This window comes from Choloepus didactylus, chromosome X (assembly GCF_015220235.1).
Source record: "Choloepus didactylus isolate mChoDid1 chromosome X, mChoDid1.pri, whole genome shotgun sequence".
Lineage (NCBI taxonomy): Eukaryota > Metazoa > Chordata > Mammalia > Pilosa > Megalonychidae > Choloepus > Choloepus didactylus.
The window spans coordinates 166,962,396-166,986,848 of NC_051334.1; the positions used below are offsets into that span (position 1 = coordinate 166,962,396).

Here is a 24,453-nt window from a genome sequence, read left to right on the forward strand (position 1 = left end):
ATTTGCCTGCTACTGAGCAGATGCAAATAGTAAAATCTTATTAAATGCCATGTTGCCTAGATGCAGCTCTAACTAGATGCGAACAGATTGTTACAAGACCCACATCATGCTTCTGGGTAAAGACTATTACTGCCCACTGTATTTCCCATTGTAGTAAGGTCGGCCACACACCGTCTTATAAATAACCAAATGAATTCTCCTTCATTTTATAGGGTGGTTAAAGCATGATTACCTTTCACAATCGGCCAACCTCTTAATTCATCCCAAATTGCAGCTGGGCTCCAGGACCGTGGAGGTGGCTTGGTCTATGATGCATGGAGGGTGGGAGAGGGCTGGAGGCATGTGTGTACCTGTGCATGGCACACAGACACACTTTTGCCAGTTTTTATAGGTAGTCAGCACTTTTAAGTGAGGGGAAAGAAAAAAAAAACCTGTCTTTGTAGTGTTAGGGAATGACATTTCATTGCAAAAATAAATGATTTGGCTCGCTTTCCGGCCCTGGGGCGGGAGGCGGGGCCACGACCTGGGGCCGGGTGGGGCGATGCGTGTCCCAGCGGGGTGCCTGTGGCTGGGGCAAAGTTCCAGGCGGACGGCTCCTGGCCCAGTCGCGCAGCCCTCCAATTCCCCGCGGCCCATGTAGCGAGCGGGCCTAGCGCGCTTGCTTCGTCCCTCCGTGGGCGGAACTCCCAGCTCCGCCCGCAGCCTGAGAAGAGTCGCTGGCCGTGGTCGCCGCCAGGAATCTTCATAAACTATTGAGATTAATACTCTGTTAAAGAAGGTAGAAAGGAGTTATTTGCACGATAATCTGTGCATGTCTTCGATATCTGTCAACAAATTCCAAGAAGAATAGAATTGAGAACTTAAAATCATAAAGGATATTTCTACATCTTGAAGATAAAACAAAAATCTTCTACTTTGGGATAGATGGATTTTTGTGACTTTCTGTGAACTAAAGCTATTCAATGTCTCTTTTGGATTGTTTCTGCACTTCACGAACACGAGTTGAATCACTCAGACCTGAAAGGCAGTCGGATACCAGTATTCATCAATACTTGGTTGATGAGCCAACCCTTTCCTGGTTTCCTCCTCCTCCTACTAGAGCCAGTGATGTGATATGTTCCACCAATGTTTCTCACTATGAACTTCAAGCGGAAATAGGAAGAGGATTTGAGAACTTGACTTCTGTCTACCTCGCACGGCATACTCCTACAGGAACACTGGTGACTATAAAAATTACAAACCTGGAAAACTGCACTGAAGAACGCCTGAAAGCTTTACAGAAAGCAGTGATTCTATCCCACTTTTTCCGGCACCCCAATATAACAACTTATTGGACAGTTTTCACTGTTGGCAGCTGGCTTTGGGTTATTTCTCCATTTATGGCCTATGGTTCAGCAAATCAACTCTTGAGGACTTACTTTCCTGAAGGAATGAGTGAAACTTTAATAAGAAACATTCTTTTTGGAGCAGTGAGAGGGTTGAACTATCTGCACCAAAATGGCTGTATTCACAGGAGTATTAAAGCCAGCCATATCCTCATTTCTGGTGATGGCCTAGTGACCCTCTCTGGCCTGTCCCATCTGCATAGTTTGATTAAGCACGGACAGAGGCATAGGGCTGTGTTTGATTTCCCACAGTTCAGCACATCAGTGCAGCCGTGGCTGAGTCCAGAACTCCTGAGACAGGATTTACATGGATATAATGTGAAGTCAGATATTTACAGTGTTGGGATTACAGCCTGTGAATTAGCCAGTGGGCAAGTACCTTTCCAGGACATGCACAGGACTCAGATGCTGTTACAGAAACTGAAAGGTCCTCCTTATAGCCCATTGAATATCAGAATTTTTCCTCAGTCAGATTCCAGAATGAAAAATTCCCGATCAGGTGTAGACTCTGGGATTGGAGAAAGTGTACTTGTGTCCAGTGGAACGTGCACAGTAAATAGTGACAGACTGCAAACGCCATCCTCAAAAACTTTCTCTCCTGCCTTCTTCAGTTTAGTGCAACTCTGTTTGCAACAAGACCCTGAGAAAAGGCCATCAGCAAGCAGTTTATTGTCCCATGTATTCTTCAAAAAGATGAAAGAGCAAAGCCAGGATTCAATACTTTCACTGTTGCCTCCTGCTTACAACAAGCCATCAATAGCAGTGCCTCCAGTGTTACCTTGGACTGAGCCAGAATGTGCCTTTCCTTATGAAAAAGACTCAAACTGGAAATTCTAGAGCTGCCAAATCATTTTATGTCCTACATACTTGACACTTTCTCCCTGCTGCTTTTTCTTCTGTATTACTAGGTACAAATACCAGAATTATACTTGAAAATACAGTTGGCACACTGGAGAATCTATCATTTTAAACCACTTTGTTCAAAGGGGTATGCTTATAGCCCCCTCATTTATCTCAGAGTGCTATCATAACTCCAGGGAAACTTCAGAATTATTAATCTAGCATCTAGCTACAAATTTTGTGTCCTCTGTTCTTGAATTTTTTCTGTAAGCTGTGACTAACTCCTTTCTTGATCTCTCAGTATAGTTTTTGAGCCAGTTATTTTCTTCAGCATTTTGCTGCCCTTGGTGGATTGAGCCCTCAGAGAGCGTATTTTTTTTTTCCCCGAGATCCTGTGGTCTTTTTGATCAGCTATTGTTAAATCGATAGGCTAAGTTTATTCTGGCACTTTTTGGTACAAGGGAAAATGTTTATACTTTCCTATTTTCTACTGTTGGTACTTATGGTAACATCAAACTGAGCCTCAGTCAGATTAAATGATTCACTTGAAATACATAGAGAAGTTGTGATTGGCTTTTTTAACTACTTATATAAATTATCAATCAGAAATTAATGCACCTTGTGGGAGCTTAATAAAGATTTATTGAATTGTGAAAAAAAAAAAAAAAAAATAAATGATTTGGTCATTACCATTTCATGGTTGCTGGCAACCACCCTCCTCTGCTTTCTAACAATTTCCATTTTAGGCACTGACAGGCCCTTCAAAGTGATTCAGCCAAATATCCACCCAAAGTTGTGTATTTGGCAGTTTCAGACTGAGAAATCTGGGGCCTCTAGGCAAAAATGTCAGAAAGGGCTCCCTCCTTCTTTGTCAATTGCGAAACAAACAGATCACCATCAATAGTCACTCGGGGCTCCTTGGGCAGCCATGCTGAAGGAAAGGGAAAGAACGGAAGTTGTTGGCAGGGGCTGTTTCCTTGGCTCCAGTTCTTGCTCTCACTCTCCATTGCCGCTTGCATTTTTCCTGAAGGCCAGAGCTGCCTAAATCGTTAACCCTAACCAAGGTGAGGCCTGGCTCTTCATCAAGCAGGCATACCTGGCAGATGGAAAGTGATTGGCAGAAATGGAAATCACGGTAAAATGATTCTCTGAGGCTTGAGGGGTTAGGAATACTTTAGAAGCTCACCTTATTGAGCTGGCAGAAACTACAAATAGGCAATCACCATGGATCCTCATTTGGCAACTTCCAGGCTGGTCTCTGGTGTCCCCCTCGGTCCCTGGGCCCCTTGAGAGACCACAACTCCTTTAGCACTTTGGTTTACACAGTGGGGTGCAAAAGATAAAGTAACAATCAGGGAGCTTCCTGACTCCAAGCCCGAATCTCCAAAGTTCTTACCCACATGGCTCTTCCCCAAGCTGTCCTCTTCATTGGGGACTCACTCCAAAGGCCACTTCCTTGGTGAGGCCATTCTGATCAGTCAGACCTGGAATCCATCGGTATTGTCTCTTTGGCAGATCCTTGGTATTTTTCTCTGCTGATAGCACTCATTACCATTAGTCCTTATATATTATTTTCATGTTTGCGTGTTTCTTACTAATCTCTCCTGTGAGACAGAATATCCCTGAGCAGGGGCCACTTCTGTTTCGTTCAACTCTGTACTCCCAATGCCTATCAATAGTGCCTGGACACAGTGACTAGTGACTAGATGCTCAATAAATACCTGTCGAATGAATGAATGAAATGATATTCTGCCCCAGAACCTTTTGTGAAAATTTGAAAAACAGGCTTATTGTCTCCACTTCTGGGTCTCTCCAAAAAGCTTCTTTCATTTGGCTCTGCTGCAACCTATCTATCTGTCTATCTGGGAGAGAGAGAGCCCTCAGCTTTCTCCTCTGAAGAGGCCCAGGATCTGAGGACAGGGCCAGGCAGCTTTTTGGCCAGAGGCAGTTAGTGCTGGGGATTTGCCAAACAGAACTGGCTCTACTAACAGTGTATGGAAGTGTCACTTGGAGGGACAGCCCGTTGTACTTAATGTTAATAATACTTGAGTTTCCCTTCCCTTCCCTTTGCGAGATGTCATTTAGATTCCCTGTCTAAAAACAATAGCTAACCTTCTCAAAGCTACAGATAAAGTCAAGTTGCTTTTATGTCTGAAAATTGCCCTCCATTCAGTTTGCCAACCTTCCTCCTGGGGGTCTCTCAAAAGGCTGTCTGCTCTATTAAATGACAGCCACAGTCATCCAGTTGTTCAATGCTCCAGCCTAGTTCAACTTCCTCTAAAATTAAGTAATGAAGAGAGATGAGTTACCAGAACTCCAACTTTTGAAAATGGTTCCCAAGGGGTTTCCATGCCTTCTGTTCCCTTTCTTCCTGTCATTAGCTATGACAATATCGGTGTTTGGTGGATTTAGAAAGGTATGGAAGGCCCTGGGCTTTTTTGATTACACTTTTGAATGGCGACCAACCCGTTTATTTCTGCTCTATCATTCTTGAACATTACCAAGGAAAGTTTCCTCCATTCCTAATTTAAAATAATCATCTCAACCATAAAAATCTTCCCCCAAAAATCTATCAAAATTTAAAATATGTTTCTTCCAGCCCAGAAATTCCACTGCTTGTAATTTACCCAGCAGATATATGTGCATCAGTATGCAAAGATATATGTACATCCAGGGTGTTCATTGAAATAGCTTTTGGAAAGTGATACACTCACAGAATGGAATCCTAGGTAGTCACTAAAGGGTAAGATGGATGTATATGTGCTGTGATAGGAAGATCTCCTTGCATGATAAATGATAAAAGCAAAGACCGGCACAAGAACTTTAGCGTCTGTCAATTCCTTCTTCCAGCTATTGCACACTAGCCTTTGCTTTTCATTCTCTCTCACTGGTTCAGCCTCCTAACCGGTTCCCTGGTCCCCAGGGACTCTCCTTCCAATTCATCTTTCCCATCAACCGGAAGGAACATTCTAAAACATGACTTGCCAGTTCTCTTTCCCGTCAGAGGGAGAGCCCCAAACAACCCAGCCATCACAACTACAAGAGGCAGTATGGCAGAGTGTTTTTGTGCTCTGGAATTAAAGGGGGTCTGGATTTGAGTGTGGGTTCTACCACTGATGAGCTGTTTGATTTGGGCCAGGACTTAACCTCTCTGAGCCTCAGTTTCCTCATCTGAGAAATGCCTACATCACAGGGTGGCAGCGAGGATGAAATGAGAAAACCACGTAAAGAGTACATCACAGTGCCTGACACATAGTAAATGCTCAATAAATGGTAGATTTTATTATTAATAATAATAAGCCAGGAATCAGTTTTATTTGAAATTTTTTGAGAAATGGTTTGTAACTTTATAACACCTGTTGGAATAAGAAGGTTTGCACGTTCCCTTCATGTTTATGGGGCTTCTAATACCCACAGTGTAGAGTAATGATGCCTTTCATGCTGCCTCTTGTTTGTCTATTTTTCCTGACATGCTCAGCAAGGGCTGCCCCTCTCTCTGGTACTCCAAAATCTGGAGGATGTGTCTAAGTCCTCTGGTTCCATGACCTTCAAAAGTCTCTCTATAGACTTTAATCATATGACATCCTGTCTTTGCCTTCGTCTTCCCAACTATTTTGCTCTAATCTTTTCTGCCTGGCCTTGGAAGGCAGCCTTCCAGTACCCTTGACCCTTTCTTGGCTTCATTAAGACTTTCTTAATGGCTGCCTGTTTTGTGTTTCTCTCTTTTTGGATCAGCTGACTAATTTACTCCACTTATTCTTAAAAAAAAAAGGCTGTTAGCTGGAGCTGTGGAATGAAAGGGCATTCCAGTTCTGTTTATTTTTCCTTGTAGAATCCTAATTGTATGCCATTATTGTGAAGGGGTAATAATTTTTTTCTATGCTCCATTTCGATTTCTGCCTCTTTCATTTTGTGGACTCTCGGAGTGGAGGAATGAAAGGCAGAGCTCATATCTCAGCTCTGCTTGGGGACGAATTCACTGTGTGAGCTTGGGCACCTCTAAGAGACTCTTGCGCCTGTTTCCTCATCAGTGAGGTGATAGGGTTGGACCATGGGCCCTAGTATGTCTTCCATTAGGTTCCTCTGTGGTGTGGATGGGGTCCTGAAAGCAGAGACTATGCTAAAGCCTTCTCAATATGCCCACCCCAGGGCCTGAGCTAGGCTGATCCAAGTGGAAATCAGCCGTTCTGTGGGACCATTTCATATATTTCTAACAGCCCATTTTTGACAATTCCACTAGCGTATATTAAATGACAAAACAATTGGTTTTTCTTTTTTTTTTCCCAAGGCTCACCTCCACACCAAGCTCTAGACCCCACTTAGGTTGAGAAAAACCCTGAGCTCTTCTGGTCAGATTTGATGGCAAAGAACATTTCTTTATATCACTACCTCCATTCCAGTGATGGCCATCCTCACATGTTCACATCCCTTGATCTCTTACAGGCAAACACTGAATGACTGATTATTTTCATAGATGATTGTAGCATGCCCTTGCCTTGATTTTGCCTACAAAGTCTTTTTATTGGCATTTTTATATTCAGTATACACTAAGTCGTGAGCTTGATTTTAACTGATCCCACATGAAGGAATGATTTTCAACTCATAACACATGAGGAACATCTGTTCTTCTATTTTGAATTTGGGCAGTACAATTACTATTATCATTATTATTATTATTATTATTATAGAAGCTGACTGTTGAGTATCAATATTTGTCCCTTTCAGTTCCATTGAATTTTCCCGAGTGCTGCTCCCACTCATGGAAATTTCAACCACGCTGCCTGGAGTCTATAAAAGAGTGGACCCATTCCTGTTTGCATTTTCATTTTTCCTGAGTTTTGCTTCAGAACTTGAGCCAGGCCCTTGCTATCTCTTGCACAGATGGGTGGTACATGAGAGTCCCTGGTTGGATACAGCCAGAGTCACTGTTCAAAAGTCCAGACATCATGAGCACAGCCTTCAAGGTTGCTTCATGAAGGCCATTTGGACCTTTGTTTGACACAAGCAGATCCTCAGTCCCTAGGGGGAACTTGCCTCATCTGGGAATTTACCCACCAAACTGGAACCAGTCAACCTGAATTAAGCCCCTCTGGAGCCTCTAAATGGGACATGAAGTAGGATCATTTGCATCAGAGGTTCTCGTCTTTGATGTCAGGACCCACTGGTGTTTGACAATCAAATATTACTCGTTACTAATAATCAAATGCCAAAGTTTGTGTACGGTTTTCTTAAAAAAATAAATTCAAGCAGACTCAAGGTTTTCTCTATAAATAATTCTCACTAACATTCCCATATGCTCTTATGAGTGGGAGAGAAAGGGGTGGGGTTATGTTCAGTTCTCTGGGAACTAAAGAAAACTCTGGGTGTGCCCAAGGACATTGTGAACACTAGGGATGTCCCTGGCAACACATGGATATTTTAACAAGGGCCTTGCCTACGGGGTCTGTCACAGTCAGGATTTAAGAGCAGGCAAGATAGGGCAGGCAGCACATACCATGAAGGCAGAATGCTGGAATTTTAACTACTAGTGTGACCTTGGACAAGTTACTCAATTTCTCTGAGCCTCAGACTACTCATCTTTAAAATGGGGACATTACTATCCCCTACTTCACAGAATTGCCATGAGGATTAAAAAGGGTGGTGCAAAGAAATCACCCAACATGTGCCTTGCCTGTACTAAGCATTCGAAAACACATAGGAGCTGCTGCTTAGCAGGTGGCCATCAGAGGCTGAATCCCTATGCCTATTTTAGTACCTAGCACATAGTAGGTACTCAAAAACAATTTCTGGCTTAGATTTAGCCCTTTATTCTCTTTTGTGTGTCTCTAATTCACAGATGGCCCTGGGATACCCCAGGGCAGGCTGAAGGGTATGGCTGTGAGGCGCTCACACTCTAGGCAGGCATCCAGCAAAATGTCTGGGCCCTATCCCTCATCTCACTCCAGCTGGCTGTGTGTTGGCTTTGTTGGCCTTGCCCCTGACCTGAGTCCAAGTATGAGGAGTAAGAACAGAAGGTGGGGAAAGGTGCCAGCAAAGAACCAGAAGGTTGAGGCCAAGGCCCAGCAGAAATAGTGGTGTCCAACTTAAAGCCAACTTAAACTTAGGCCACTCAAAGCTGACCAGCCCTGGCGGAATCCTCTGACAGCCCTGCTCTCGCTAAATCCATTCTCCACGTGACTGGGGGGAGCCTAATGAGGCTAATGTTATTATTAACCCCCCTACCCTATCCCCTGGGAAGCAGTCACCCAACACTCCAAATGCCAAGACTCTTGAGCTGCCATCAGGAGTGTCCCCAGAGTGAATTAAGTTTTTGGGGGACTGAGTGACAGGCTGCGATCTGGGGTCTCCTGGGTGACTGGAGCAGTTGAGATTTGTTACCCAATAAAAATCTCTGCTAAGGCTGAAGACTGAAATAACTCAGCTGGGCTCTGGACTTAGCAGGGACCATTCATTAGCTAACACTTCTCATCTGTGATAGTTACAGACAGGTTTTTTCATGCCCCCTGAAATGGGCTTCAACATTGCAGCTGGCAGACAGCTGTGGCCTCACAGTGTTTACATTACCCAGACTAATGCAGTCTGTGCAGGAGACACAGAATGAATCTGATTTAGCCTTTGGAAAATGGGATGTTGAAAAGTTCCGTGGTTTTCTCTCACCACCCCTCTTCCTGAGCTGCAGAAGGGACTGAAGGTGGAACGAAACAGGCATGGCTAGGAAAAGGAGACTCTTGTTTCTTAGGCTGACATTTTTCTTTGTTTTGGACTTCTTTGTGTGACACCTCCAGGTGGTGGGAGCTGAGTCGAGACCAGAGGATTAAGATAACCAAGTAGCGGTTCATCACTCTTGAGCCTAGTCTCACTGGTCAGTGCAAACTCGCTGGCGACTCAGCACAGCTGGCAGAGACAGCTGGGCAAAGTCTCCTCAGCAACGGTCTAGTCCTTTTTACTTCTGGACGTGAAAAGGACAGAAAGGCCAGGGCCCCCACAGACAGCTGGATCCATGACCAATTGCCCACGAAGTAGAAGTGGGGCTCACTAATTCAACGGGGGGTCTGTAGGCTCTACCACACTGTCTCGTGGGGAACCTCCTCCAGTTCCACAGTCATTTTGTTTTATTTCCTCAGGCCGGTGGTAATGAAGGTTCCAAATTCCTGTTCATTCTTCCCTCAAAATGGATCTGGCATCCTCCCTTCTCCATCCCTATTGCTATTACTTTGGGTCAGGGCCATATTTCTTCCGATCTTCACTAGGGCAGAAGCTGATCTCTCCCTGCCTTCTCCTCCAGATTGCTCTTCCAAAGAGCTAACCTTCTACCCCATCCCATCCCATCCCATCCCATCCCACAGACATTTCCTGAGTGCTGACAATGTGTTAAGCCCATATACACAGCAGACATAAGCTCTTCCTGGAAGGAAAGCAGTTCCCGAGGAAGAAGTACAAGTAAGTAAAGAATTACAGGCAAGTATGCAAAGTGCACTGATAAGGCCCGGGGGGTTATGAGAGCTCAGAAGAGAGCCCCTAACCCATTGTTGAGGGGACGGGGAAGAGAGGCTTCACTGACATGGGTTTCATCTGGCCACTCACATCCACAAAACCCTTCATTGCCTCCACAATCTGTCTCCAACCTTCTTTTTCAACCAAATATTTCGTGATTGTGAAAAGAAACCTCTACTCCAGAAAGACTGGTCCCTTCACTGTTATTCAACATACATATACATATACATACTCTCCTACCTCAACTTTGCTCTTGCCCTTTGCTATAGTTCATCTCATTTTGGAGGACACGCAGACACCCTTTCACCTTCTCCTGTCTTCCTCCAGCACCAGCACAGTGCCTGGTGTTGACTGATGACCTACTAAGTGCATTTTCATTTCATTATGGTTCTAATTTGACTCCCATAAGCCGAATAAATGGTTTTGCTGCAATTGGACAGGGCTATCAAAAAATCTGCGAACACAGATGAAGGGGCTTGGTATATTGCTGGTAAGTTTCGGTCAAACTGTCCCCAGTTTTGTCCTGACCTCCTGGAAAGAGGATGTTGTTGATAATCAAGTGGAGATAAGCAGTTTCAAGTGCTCCAGTAGGCGTGTAGTTGGATATATTTTTCATTCCGATTTAAATATTTAGCCTGATTTGTTTTTGGCTTTGTTTTGTTTTGTTTTGGTCCCGAGCCTGTTGGTCAGGGCTAATTTGTACAGCTGCTTTTTCGTTTGGTTTCTTCCAAGAAAGCGAGAGGAAATAAGGTTGCCAGCAAATTTGCAGTTAGCAAGGTTTTCCTAAGATGAATATTATTTTTTTCTTTGCATACTGCCAAATACAGTATAAAGAAAGGCATGTGATCACTCTAAAAATTTAGTTGTACCAGAGTGTAAATCCTGTACTCTGTCCACATCCCGATATTAGGAGACCTAAAATGCAGATTTCCCCACCCGCCATTTAGTCAAGTTTCCAAGATTGTAAATTCACCCTGATTTTGGGACGGCATTCTCAGATTTGACTCCTCCCGGATTTCAGAAGGAAGGGTCAAACGGGCTGCTTTGGGTAGGGCAGGGAAAAAGGGGGCATTGGGGAAGCCATGGGACAGGAGAAAGAGCACTGGACTGGGAGTCAAGAACACTGAATTCTGGTCCCTGCTCTGCCACTGACTAGCTGTGGGATCTAAGCATGTCACTTCCTCTTTCTGAGCATCTATAGAGGGAGGACTGGACTGGATAAGCTCTAAGGTCTCTTCCTGTTATATAATATTGGACCCTGTGACTTTGTGTTGGATGTTTCTTTAAAGACCAATCAAGAAAACTCCAAAGACTTGTGGGTAATAACAAGTCTTCTCCCCATTGTCTGGCCTTATGAGTCATTTGCCCAAGTTTGTGCATGGCTGGGTTTTTTTTTCCAGCTTTTTTTTAAAAATTCAGTTTTATTGAGATATATTCACATACCATACAATCATCCATGGTGTACAATCAGCTGTTCACAGTACCATCCCATAGTTGTGCATTCATCACCCCAAACTATTTTTGAACATTTTCCTTACACCAGAAAGAATCAGAATCAGAATAAAAAATAAAAATAAAAAAGAACACCCAAATCACCCCCCCATCCCACCCTATTTTTCATTTAGGTTTTGTCTCCATTTTTCTACTCATCCATCTATACACTGGACAAAGGGAAGTGTGGTCCATATGGCTTTCCCAATCACATTGTCACCCCTCATAAGCTACATTTTTATACAATCGTCTTCAAGATTCACGGGTTTTACAGTTTCAGGTATTTACCGCTAGCTATTCCAATTCATTAGAACCTAAAAAGGGTTGTCTAAATTGTGCGTAAGAGTGCCCACCAGAGTGACCTCTCGGCTCCTTTTGGAATCTCTCTGCCACTGAAGCTTATTTCATTTCCTTTCACATCCCCCTTTTGGTCAAGAAGATGTTCTCCATCCCATGATGCCAGGTCCAGATTCCTCCCTTGGAGTCGTATTCCACATGGCCAGGGGTATTTACACCCCTGGGAGTCATGTCCCATGTAGGGGGGAGGGCAGTGATTTCACCTGCCAAGTTGGCTTAGCTAGAGAGAGAGGGCCACATCTGAGCAACAAAGAGGCATTCGGGAGGAGACTGTCAGGCACAATTATAAGCAGGGTTAGCCTCTCCCTTGTGCATGGCTGTTTTGAAGTCTGAGGAAGAATTGCTTGGAAGAATGTGTCCATGTCTTCACTAAAGGGGTACAACCCTAGCCTGGATAGCTGATACGAAGCCCTACTTAGGCCTGGAGGCCACTTTTTTAACAGCTTTATTGAGATGTAATTCACACACCATACAATTTACCCAGTTAAAATGTACAAGTCAGTGATTTTTAGTATGGTCACTGAGTTAGGCAACCATCACCGCAATAAATTTTCAAACATTTTCATCATTGCAAAACAAAACCCCATATCCTTTAGTTGTCACTTTCCAATCTCCTATCCCTCCCAGCCCTAGGCAACCACTAATCTACTTTCTGGCTCAATGGATTTGCCTATTCTGGACACTTCATATAAATAGAATCATACAATATGTGGCCTCTTGCATACGGCTTCTTTCACTTAGCATGTTTTTCAAGGTTTATGTCCATTGTAGCATAAATCAACACTAAATTTTTAACGTCTGAATAATATTCCATTGTATGGATGCACCACTTTTTGTTTATCCATTCATCTGTTGATGGACATTTGTGTTGTTTCCACTTTTTGGCTCTTACAAATAATGCGGCTATGAGCATACATGTACAAGGCTTTGCCTGAATATATTTCCGATTCTCTTGGGTATATACATAGGAGTGGAATTTCTGGGTCTTATGGTAACTCTATGTTTAACATCTGAGGAACTGAAAGACTGTTTTTCAAAGTGGCCACACCATTTTACATTGCTACCAGCAGTGTTTGAAGGCTCCAATTTCTGGAGGGTACCTTTTAATCCTGTCCAGGTGGTAGGGAATCCTTTCAAGGGTTGAAAGCCCTTCCCTGGGATAGTTTGACCATGTACTGTTAAGTTTTTAAGGGAATAATTTTTATAAGCAAGACACCTCCATTTTGTTACATGATGGTTGGATACTGGAAGAAGGTGACTTGGGGTAACAGTCTATTCCTATAGACTGTTGAGATCTATAGGAATTCAGTGGGAACACTGTTAGGATATCTTATAAAATGACTTGTGCTGATGGACAGAGGGATGGAGAGAGGGAGGGAGGGGGAGAGAGGAGAAAATCATACAGCAAATGTGGCAAAATGTTGAAAGTTGATGGATCTGGGTATCTGGGTGGAGGGTATATTGGAGTTCTCTATGAGTTTTGTATTACTTTTGCAACTTGTCCTGTAAGTTTGAAAGTATTTCAAAATTAAAAGTTTTTTTTTTAATGACTTATGCTAAGATGCCAAGGGTTTGTAGTAGAGTGGGCTCAAAGTAGTTTTAACCCTACCAAGGCCTCTTTCTGTCGGCAGTAAATAATTTCTCTGGTAGAAGGAGTGGAAGGGTTTTGGGGGATACCTGCCAACTCAGCCTTGGTGTAGACCAGTCCTGCCTGGGACATGGGGTAGTAACACAAGAAGTCAAAGGGAACCTTGTAATTTAGGTAGGGTGAACATACATACTGGTTTGCCCAGGACAATCCCAGACCTGTTATCCCAGTGTCATTATTAATAGCATTACCTCTCACTCTCAAAAGTTTCTCAGTTTGGACAATAAATTGTATGGTTACCTTTGCTTTAGGCAGCTAACTTGCACTGCCCACTTTCACACTCCTTGTTATGAAGGCAGCAAAGTTCCAGATCTTGGTGGGCTTATATCCCACTGGGATAAACCAGGAACCTCTCAAAATTGCTGAAAGATGGCTCCAAAGTGACAGCATGAGTGCAGATTGTACACAACAGAAACCAAATGCTGATGAGATTCAAAGTATAAGAAAGTGAATTTTGGAGGAAGAGTGGGGTAGAGTGTGGGGATGGAAGTTTATGCAAGGAAGGCTTCCATGGATGAGATGAAATTTAAAGAGAAACTTGGATGAAGTATAAGATTTGGGTGCTCCCAGTTCCCTGACAGACCAAGGTCCCGAATATTCTTCATCCTTGTTCTAATTAAAAGGCACCGTGCTCCCTTGTGCTTGGGCAGACAATTCACATGACCTCCCAGCTCATTTGGCAGCACTTGGAAGAAATCTGGCCTTGCAATCAGACTAAATGATGTGTTACCCTACACTTAATCTCCACCATCCATCAAAACCAGGGGCCTTGGCCTCAGCCCCTCGACAAGAGGCCCACAGTACCTGGGTAGGATTTCATCCAGGGAATGAATTGCAAAGCCCCTAATTCTCCATCCATCTCAGCCCTCTGTAAACAGTTAAAGATTGTAGCCAAGAGCAAAGGAACTGGCAACCCAAATGAAAGCAATGAGTCAGCAAAATAAAGACAGATGGCAATGGATTAACTGTAGCATAGGCAGCAAAAAGCAGATCCTCCTTAGTTCTGACCAGATTGCCTCTCCTCAATTTTAGGAGACCCAGTGCTCATGTGGCTTCCCTCCTGAGCTATGCTAGAGGTAGTAGAAAGCATTTGCTGCATATGGGGTATGTGTATCCATAGCAGTCTAGGAGAATACTCCTTCAAGTCATGGTCTCCAGGCAGTCCAGGCCTGGGGAGTTGGGGCAGAGAGGACGAGATTGATGGAAAGAAGACAGTGATCAAGCTGTCTTGCTGTTCCACCTCCCTTGGCACAGGGTCATTTCCTTAGATGGCCCTATTTTCAAGTATTCTGTTCTATTATTCCTTAACCATTTGTCCTGGATCATATATTCCAGTTTGTGGAATTATTATTATCCATTATCATCACCATAACTTGCCCTGTTCTTGTCCATTAGTTTACTTAAGCTCAAAGTTTAGAGATGGCAAAGTGTTGAAATTATGTCAAAAAAGAGTCCTTGGGATTGTATGTGAATTTCTTTTATCTGAGTCTATGTTGGTAAATCCCTAGCACTGCGCTTCCTAGAATATAGGAGGTGCTCAATACATATTAATTGAATGGAAGAAAGAATGGATGAATAAAAGATTTTACACAATAAAAGATTTTACACAAAATACGGCCTGAAGACCATAAGCAAGATAAGTCCCACTGGAGTAGGATCTTCATCTAAACATCTATTTATTCAATCAAGGTACCAGTATTCCCCAGATACCCAGCACTTATGTCTACCCATCACCTCAGCTACATCATTTTCTCAAGATTCTTCAAACAGCCATCTTCTTAAACTGAACCTTGCCTCCACTCTTCATACTGGCTTCCCATATTCCTAAAATTGTTATTACTTGGAGTATCTTGAAATGGCTCCCAATAAATAACAACTGCTTTTTCTTATGAACAGCCCTTAGAGAAATGGCATGTTATTAAGAATAATTCCAGAAGATTCTTGGATATTTCTAATTCCAGGAATGGAGATAGGAACAAACACTTGACCTGGCTGAAGAGAAAAGGAACAAACATTGGGGTATGGTGGAGCTTGGGGTAGAAAAAGAAATAATTCCCACTCTATGCCCACCTACTGGTTATGCCAAGAAACAGAATCGGAGCATCTCTAGCCTTACCTTTCCTAAGGTTACTCTATTATTTTAATACCTTCAAGGATGAGTAAACCCAACAATTCAAGTGACCAATTAAAAGTCATTAGCACCAGTGAAGCCGACCTAGGTGTCCATGGGTTTTAGTCCCATGACTCTGGGGGCTGCCTCAGGATTCCAGAGGATTGGCACTCATTGCTTTAGACATCTGGCAGGAGATGTGTCAATTGGGAGGGTTTTTTCAGGAGGCCCAGCCAGTGATCATCAGTGACTTCTGCATTCCCCATTCCCCTGAGATGGGCTCCTATGAAAGTCACCAGACATCATCTCCAGTCAATATGGAGCATTTCTGGGACACCTCACCCATCAGCCCGTCCTTCCATCCTTACCTCCTTTCCTTCCCTCTGCCTTTTTTCTCTCCTTTAGTTATATAACAAATAGTTATTGAGTGCCTACCATATATTAAATACTGTACTAGATTTTAGGGTGCAGGGATGAATGAGATGCAACTCCTCCCTTTGCAATCACTGTAAATGCTGAGGAGATGGTGCATACTCAGATCAAGGTATCAGACATCATAGTAGCCAGGAGAGTTCCAAATGTGGATACTATGTCCCACATAGACACCAGCTTGTAAGCTCTTCAAGGACAGTAACTATCTCTTGTTGATTGCTACATCCGTAGAGTCTAGCACAGTGCCTTGGACATATTTGCTGTTAGCAAAGCAACCTCCAAAAGGTCTGAGGCAGGCTTCTTGGCAACAGCAGCCCATTGCCCTTTCCCAGCACCCCTGGGGCCCACATGGTTCCCTAAGGGTCATCTCTCTTCCCTTATGTTCTCTCTTAGGTAGGCAGCACAGAATGGACATGCTTTGGGTCCTATGTCCTCTGACATCCCTTCAATTTCAAAATGCTTTCTCTTTCAAAGTGTTTTTATAGCTTTAGTTTCATGATCTCTGCCCCCCCTTCAAAGAAGAACCTGGATTATGTGAGGAAGTCAATTCACAGTGAGCAGAAAAACTCTCGGTCACCAGTTGAGTTTTGTCTCTAGAAATAGCCTTTTATCAGACCTTTGCTTAAGGCGGAGGTAGGGGCTGAGAGGTGAGCAAGAGTGGGCCCTAATGTTGCTAATGGTGTTCCATGACTTTGGTACGCCTCTCTTTCAGTTTGGCCTGTGTTCTGCTTTCCTTGGACCCGATTGCTAACCACAGAAGTTTCCAGAAGAAAACCTAGAGCAGTGATGCATGGGTGTTGCCAATTTCATGAACTAATACTTCAGTTCACATTCTCAAAACACCTCCTGGACACAAGTAATAAAAAACATGATCAACAGTAAATAAGAGGAGGGAGTTTAGGGGAAACACGAATATAGAGGGAAAGGTGTTTCAGACCAGATTGGAAACCAAAGGAGTAGAAATGAGAGATGAGGTCTCCCCGACTCTCATTGCAGAAAAGGAAAGAGTCCCTGTCCAGGAAATCTGCTTTTAAATGGGAATGCCCTGGGGGCAGTCCGTGTAGACCCTCTAACTCCAGTTAATCTCAGCAACTTTTTGGCTAACTCTTAGTCTTGCCCCCTTGGAGTTTAGCAACTTTTAGATTCACGTTGGAGTACAGGGTTGAAAGAAGAGTGGGGAAGGACACTTCATCAAGGGATGACCACTGGAATTACACATTTGAAGGGGTTTGAGCATTTTTTTAAAAAAAATTGAGAAAAGAAATTCTCCCAAAGGTAATTGTTTTTCCTTTAAAATAATAATAATAAAAAAGACTCCAGACCTCAGGAAACAGACTGTGGTGGGAGCACCTTTGTTAGATCTGCCTGCCAGCACATGGATTGCTACCTCCAGTAAAATTTCCGTTAGAATTCCTTCCAGGGATGCCAAGTACTATGCTAGGTACTTGGAGGTACAATTAGGAACTATACATGGTCCCTGCCCTCAAGGAATTTACTGTCTAATAGGGGAGAGAGACAAGCAGATGGCTAATTATAACACAGAATGATGAGTACTGGAAGTTGCAGGGGGAGGACAGAGGAGGAGCATTTAAATCATTCTGGAGGGTCAGGGAAGGTTTCCTGAAAGACATGATGCATAAACTGAAGAATGAGTAGGAGGGAGCCAAGTGAAAGGGAAGGGGAAAGAATATTCCAGGCAGATGGGCTTTGCAGGAATAAGACTTGCTAATAGAAATTAAAGCAAAAAAATATAAAATACAAAGTCACAAAAAAGGAAAAGTGATCAATACAAGCAAAAGTTGGTTCTTTGGAAAGATTATTAAAATAGGCAAAAGTGAGCAAGTTTGCTAAAAATAAACTACTTAGGAGTAAAAAGAGAGAGGGAGAGAGAGAGAGAAGGGAGGAAAGGACAGAATGAGGGAGGGAGGAAGAGAGAGAAAACCACATTCAGAAGATATTAAAAAATATAGAAGGACGTTAAATATTCCAAGTAATTGTGTAAGTACTGATATAGGTATAACGTTACAAATAATTGGCATTTTTATTAGTATTTATATCAATAAATTTGAAACCGAGACAAAATGGACAATTTTCTAAGGAAATATAAATTACCAAAATTGGCTCAAGAAGAAAGTGAAAATCTAACACCACCAATAAACTAGCAAAGAAACTGAAATAGAATCAAAGATGCTTCCCAAACATGCACACAAAGGTTTTAAAGATATATTTAAGGAATGTGTAATCCCTTTACCAAATAAACATTTTCAGAGCATTGAAGAAAGACAGGAAGCTTCTAACTTATTTTCCAAAGCTCTCGTTACAACAATACCTAATGGTACAAGGACAGAAAAAGAACACTATACAAAAACCCTAAGTAAATCATTAGCAAGTCAAATGCTGCTTTTTAAAAAAAGAATATAATATAACCAAATAGAGTTTATCTCAGAAGTGCAAGGCTGGTTCACCATTAGAAAGCACATCAATAATTCATTTTATTTGCATATTAAAGGAGACAACCCATATGATCATTTCAATGAAAGCAGTAAAAATATTTGATAAAACTCAACACTCATTTGCCCTTAGAAAGCTCTATGAAAACTAAGAATAAAAGGCAACTTTAACTTGATAAGAGAGCATCTACCAGAAATACACAGAAAACTCCATACTTAACGAGGTAGCATAGCAGATAGTGATCTCTGAAGCCTGTTGGTGGAGGTTTGAACCTCTCCTCTGCCACTTGCTAGCTGTGTGACCCTGGCAAAGTTACTCAGCTTCTCTGTGCCTCAATTTCCTCATCTATAAAATGGAAATAATAATAGTATCTATCTCATAATATTGTAGGAGGATTAAATAAGTTAATATTTCTAAAATGTTCCTAATAGTGCTTGGCACACAGTAAGCACTACATAAGTGTTTGCTTAACAAATGTTGAAATGTTAGATGTTTTCTGCCTTAAGGTCAGGAACAAGACAGGGATGTCTAGTACTATTGCTACTCTACTTTTCAATATTTTACTGAATGTCCAAGGCAATGCAATAAAACAATAAAAAGAATTAATACCACCAGAAAGAAAGGAACCAAACTGTCAATTTTGCAGATAACATAAACTTATAACTAGGGGAGGGGATGACCTCTGTTTAAAGAGGAAGTAAAAGAAGAAAATTATACCCTCTAGGGCATTTGAGTCTCACTATATCCTTCTAGTCCTTTCCACCTAGATGTCTCACCATCATCTCAAATTGAACAAATGCTTCTATCTGAATCCATATCTTCCCTCCATATCTGCTGCTCTTTTGACTCCCATTTTTCTGTCAAGAGCACCACCACTTTCCAAGTCACCCAGAGTCAAAACTTTGGAACCCTCTTGGACTCTTCCTTCTCTTTCATCTCCATATTGAATTGCCTACTCTGTCTAGTTTATGTTTCCTCCAAAATATTTTTCAATTTATTTTCTATTCTCACTCTCACATCTCTAGTCCAGGCCCATATGGCTCATGCCTGAAATAATCGGTATCCCTTAGTCTCTCTCTCCAAGTCATCAGGTATGCCACTGGCCAAACTTATTCTAAGACCACAATCTTTAAGTCACTCTACTGCTTAAAAGTCTCTGGCAGCTTCCTCAGAAGACTAAATATCGAGTTACCCTACGATCCAGCAATTCCACTACTCAGCAAATACCCAGAAGATCTGAAAGCAGTCACACGAACAGACATTTGCACACCGATGTTCATAGCAGCATTATTCACAATTGCCAAGAGATGGAAACTACCCAAGTGTCCTTCAACAGATGACTGGATAAACAAAATGTGGTATAGTCATACAATGGAATACTATGTAGCATAAGAAGGGACGAGGTCATGAAACATACGACAACATGGATGAACTTTGAAGACATAATGCTGAGTGAAATAAATCAGGCACAAAAGGAGAGATATTGTATGTTATCAATAATATGAACTCCCTGAACAATGTAAAATCAGTGTCTTATAATATAGAATATAGGGGACCCAGAGATAGACAGAAGCTAGTGAAGGGGGAATGAGAACCTAATTCGTACAGGCATGTTAATGAGGGTGAACTTAAAGGTATGGGAATGGACAAAGATGATGATAGTTCATTAATTTGATTATAAGTATCAGTCCTGCATTGAAGGTGAACATGTTTGAAAGGGGTTGTTTACAGGTATGTATCCCAAACGTTAGCACTACAAATATAAATAAGTGCTTGCATGATCTACTTCTAAGGTATGACACTGGTGCAAAGAGTTAACAACAGAGTGGTATATGGGAAAATCTACCTATTGCACACTAGGGACTGTAACTAATAGGAATACCTTGCTAGTACCACACTAATACTAGGGATAAATAATTAGGGATGATAAGAGCTTTGGGGTATTTGGGGTTATGATAATTGTTTAAAATTGAGACTGATGATAATTGCACAACTAACTGAAAATGATGTGAGACATTGATTGTTTATCTTGGACAGAACTTATGCTATTTGAAATTAGGAACCACCTACTTAATAAGTCAAGCCCTCAATCTTGAGACTTGCTCTTCTGAAACTTATGAGTAGTAAGTTTCAACTATAAAGGGGAGGCTAAGTCTACCTATAATTATGCCTAAGAGTCACTTCCAGAGACCTCTCTTGTTGCTCAGATGTGGCCTCTCTCTCTAAGCCAACTCTGCAGGTAAACTCACTGCCCTCCCCTCTATGTGGGACAGGACTCCCAGGGGTGTGGCTCTCCCTGGCAATGTGGGACATGACTCCCAGGGATGAGACTGGCTCTGGCATCAAGGGATTGAGAAAGTCTTCTTGACCAAAAGGGGGGAAAAGAAAGGTAACAAAATAAGGTTTCAGTGCCTAAGAGATCTCAAATAGAGTCGAGAGGCTACCCTGGAGGTTACTCTTATGCGAACTTTAGCCAGATATTCCAAATGGCCACAGTATGTGAAGCCCTAACCAACTGTAGTCCCAAACATACTAAAGAATACCCAGGTCCCTACTGGAAATGCTATAAAAGTTTCACTCACTAAGTTTACTTTTCAGAAAGTTAAATAATCCCCAGAGTGTTCCTATGCCAGATAAGTCCTAAAACCCAGAGGCAACAGCCTCTTCAAGAACATCAACCAGGTGCAGCCCCCTTCTGCATAATGTCAACACCCCTTTTCAATATGAACAAGTTAGGGTGGTCACTGCCCAGATATCCCTGAAGACTGAGACAGTGATCAAACTAGAGGGAGGGGTAGCAACAGACAAGATAGGATTTAACAAAGGATTACGAATACTGAAACTATATATATGCTAGGGTATTAGAACAGCTAGAAGGAAATAACTGAAATGGTGGAACTCTAACCCATAACATTCTTTGAAATTTGCTCTATAACTACTTAAATTGTACTTTGAAAGTTACCACTTTTCTGTATATATGTTATATTTCACAATAAAAAATGTTAAAAAACATCTCTGGCAGCTTCTCAACTTCCTATAATCTCCAGGCTAAACTTCTATGCTTGTTGGTCAAGGCCTTTCACCATCTAGCTGCACCCAACCTAATGACATTTATTTTTTCCTGCTCCGTTAATATGTACTCTCTGCTTTAGAAAGACCAGTATCCTCAGTATCCCCACATGCCTCCTTTCCTTTTTTTAAAATTCAGCTTTATTGAGATATATTCACATACAATACAATCATCCATGGTGTACAATCAACTGTTCACAGTACCATCATAGAGTTATGCATTCATCACCCCAATCTATTTTTGAACATTTTCCTTACACCAGAAAGAATCAGAATAAGAATAAAAAATAAAGGTAAAAAAGAACACCCAAATCACCCCTCATCCCACCCTGTTTATCATTTAGTTTTTGTCCCCATTTTTCTACTCATCCATCCATACACTAAAGGGAGTGTGATCCACAGGGTTTTCACAATCACACCATCACCACTTGTAAGCTACATTGTTATACAATTGTCTTCAAGAGTCAAGGCTACTGGGTTGGAGTTTGGTAGTTTCAGGTATTTACTTCTAGCTATTCCAATACATTAAAACCTAACATGGTTATCTATATAGTGCATAAGAATGTCCACAAGAGTGACCTCTCAACTCCATTTGGAATCTCTCAGCCAGTGAAACTTTATTTTGTTTCATTTCTCATCCCCCTTTTGGTCAAGAAGATGTTCTCAATCCCATGATGCTGGGTCCAGATTCATCCCTGGGAGTCATATCCTGTGTGGTCAGGGAGATTTACACCCCTGGGAGTCAGGTCTCATGTAGGGGGGAGGGCAGTGAGATCACCTGCCAAGGTGGCTTAGTTAGAGAGAGAGGGCCACATCTGAGCAACAAAGAGGCACTCAGGGGGAGACTCTTAGGCACAATTATAAGCAGTTTAGGCTCTCCTTTGCAGTAACAAGCTTCATAGGGACAAGCCCCAAGACAGAGGGCTCAGCATATCAAGCCATCAGTCCCCAATGTTTGTGAGAACATCAGCAACAATCCAGGTGAGGAAGTTCAACACCTCCGCATCCTCCCCCAGCTCCTCAGGGGGGCCCCAAATATACATTTTTATTCTCTGCCCAAATTACTTTGGGATGTGTTGTTATTTCACTCTAACCTATTCAGACCTACCATATCTCACTTCCTATTCAAAGTTCCATGTAATTGTGGTATTTGAACAAGCTGACTGTAGAAGTTATATTGTTTGGAAAATATAGATCCTATACCAAATAAACATCTCTTCCTTTGGTCTCACATGGAAGTTGAAGTTTTAACATGCTGTCAGTTTCAACCTTTACACTTTGGCCCAATTTGCCCTAGTCTTAACCAGATCTGCTTCATTCATATCTCTAATTGAAGTCTGGGCTCTGTTTCAGCTTTTTTTTAACAGTTGCGGTATGCGCTGATACTGACATTCATATCTGCTGAGCTCTAGCTCTGAGTTTCAGGTGTCACACAGATACCCAATGTTCCAGAGACCAATCAGGTTATACATTAAGGGATCAACATCTCAGGGTTTGGAGATAGCCATTACAATTCAGGAATAGATTTGACTGCTGTAAGAGCTTACAATCTAGGGACCATTACAATAATCGTTTCCCTGTTAGGCTGTGCTCTAAGATTCAATTCTGAGTTTACACATTGTCCATATTGGTGAGGCATTATAGAGTTTGCCTTTGTTTCTGGCACTTCACTCAAAATGCTGTCTATCCTTTCCTTTTAATTTCCAGGTCTTTATTTAATTCAGTGCCTGGTAGTGTCTTCCCTCTCTTCGAGTCTCTCCAAATCTTCCCCATTCTTCAATGGTCAGCTTAAATAGCACTTTAATGATAACATTTTTCATCTTCTCAGCAACCTTATAAGTGTTTCTTAATTTTCACCCCATTTTATGGATCAGGTACAGTGATTTGCTCAAGGCTCACACTGCAAATAATGGTAGATCTGGAATTTGAAAGCTATGTTTATGCTCAACCCCAGAGTTCATGCTCTTAATCACTCCTTGCTCTAACTCTCTGAGGTGCCTCCTCTGGCTGCATCATTCCTCCCTGGACTTCCCTTCATTCTGTTTTGGCTGTTGTACATTGTCTATTGTGTTCAAGTTTAGCTCCAAGCAAAAGCTCCTGGAGGTCAGGGCCCACACCTCATACTTCTTCTCTGTGCCCCCACAGAGCTGGGCTCACAATGGGCACTTGGTAAATTGGTAAAAATTGATCAAATATAGCTGAATATACAGAAACTTGGCCTCATCACCTCTTTTTTCCAGAACGAAGGTTTGAGTAGCTTGAGGATAACACAAGCCTTCCCTATTCAAAGGCCTGGGTTTTAGCTCCAGGAAGGGAAGGGAGGAGCACAATTACTAAATTACTCAAGACAAGCGCCCTACCCCACCTCTTTCCAGATACCCCTTGATGATCAGGCTTTTCCCTGCCTAGCTCAGGTCAATATTGCATGACGAATCTTCCCTTTACATAAGGATTAGACCAGGCCAGGTTTTGTTAGTATGTGAAAATGGAGCCAAGTCTGACAACTTACAATTGTTCAAAATCTGACTCCTGGGAATCTTCCAGAAGTGAGCCAAGGGAAAATGAATAGCTGTCTTACCTACTTCACAGGGTCATTGTGAGAATCAAGTGAGAGAATGATGTGAGCACACTTTGGAAAGTAGCAATGAAAAGCAGCTTGCTTCTTGAGCCCGAGTGGAACAATAGGAGAACTTTGGTGATGTCAAAGCTTTGGCCAGGTGAGGGGTAGGCACCCTTCTGAAATTCTTGGACTAACCATTTCCCAAAGTTGTAAGACTGACTTTCAGGCAATTCTTTTTTTTTTCAGGCAATTCATGAGAAAATTCACTTTACTGTGAGACTTCTTTAGCTACATGTGAATTTATCCTTGACTGTCTTTATCCTTTTTTCAATTATAATTACTTAGCTAGTCCACAATATTCAGGGGGCTTTTGAAAGATAAGCTAACTTTCCCTTCTTTTGGTGCTTTTAAGAGACAGTATTTGGCTGGTAGCTTACATTGAGATTTCAAACCGCTTTCCAAGGTCAAGAGCAAGTGATACCATGTTCATGGATCTGAACACTAAATATTGTTAAGATGTCAATCCCACCCAAAAGCAATTTACAGATTCAATGCAATCCCAATCAAAATTCCAACAGCTTTCTCTGCAGAAATGGAAAAGCCAGTCATCAAATTA

The 24,453-nt window shown here is 42.2% G+C and overlaps 1 protein-coding gene across 2 annotated transcripts; it reads left to right on the plus strand.

Moving 5' to 3' along the window:
- Positions 1–549: 549 nt before the first annotated feature.
- Positions 550–2,780, plus strand: LOC119522854 (STE20-related kinase adapter protein beta-like). Of its 2 annotated transcripts, XM_037821541.1 has the most exons (2): positions 550–1,790; positions 1,854–2,780. In XM_037821541.1, exons 1-2 carry the CDS (start codon positions 963–965, stop codon positions 2,220–2,222), a joined length of 1,197 nt encoding a protein of 398 aa, XP_037677469.1. In that variant the 5' UTR covers positions 550–962; the 3' UTR covers positions 2,223–2,780. The 2 variants fall into 2 exon arrangements, with proteins under 2 accessions (XP_037677469.1, XP_037677468.1); XM_037821540.1 differs by having other exon boundaries at positions 570–2,780.
- Positions 2,781–24,453: the final 21,673 nt, after the last annotated feature.

Coding starts and splice junctions, on each gene's coding strand:
- LOC119522854 (XM_037821540.1), top strand. CDS start 963: ATGTCTCTTTTGGATTGTTTCTGCACTTCACGAACACGAGTTGAATCA.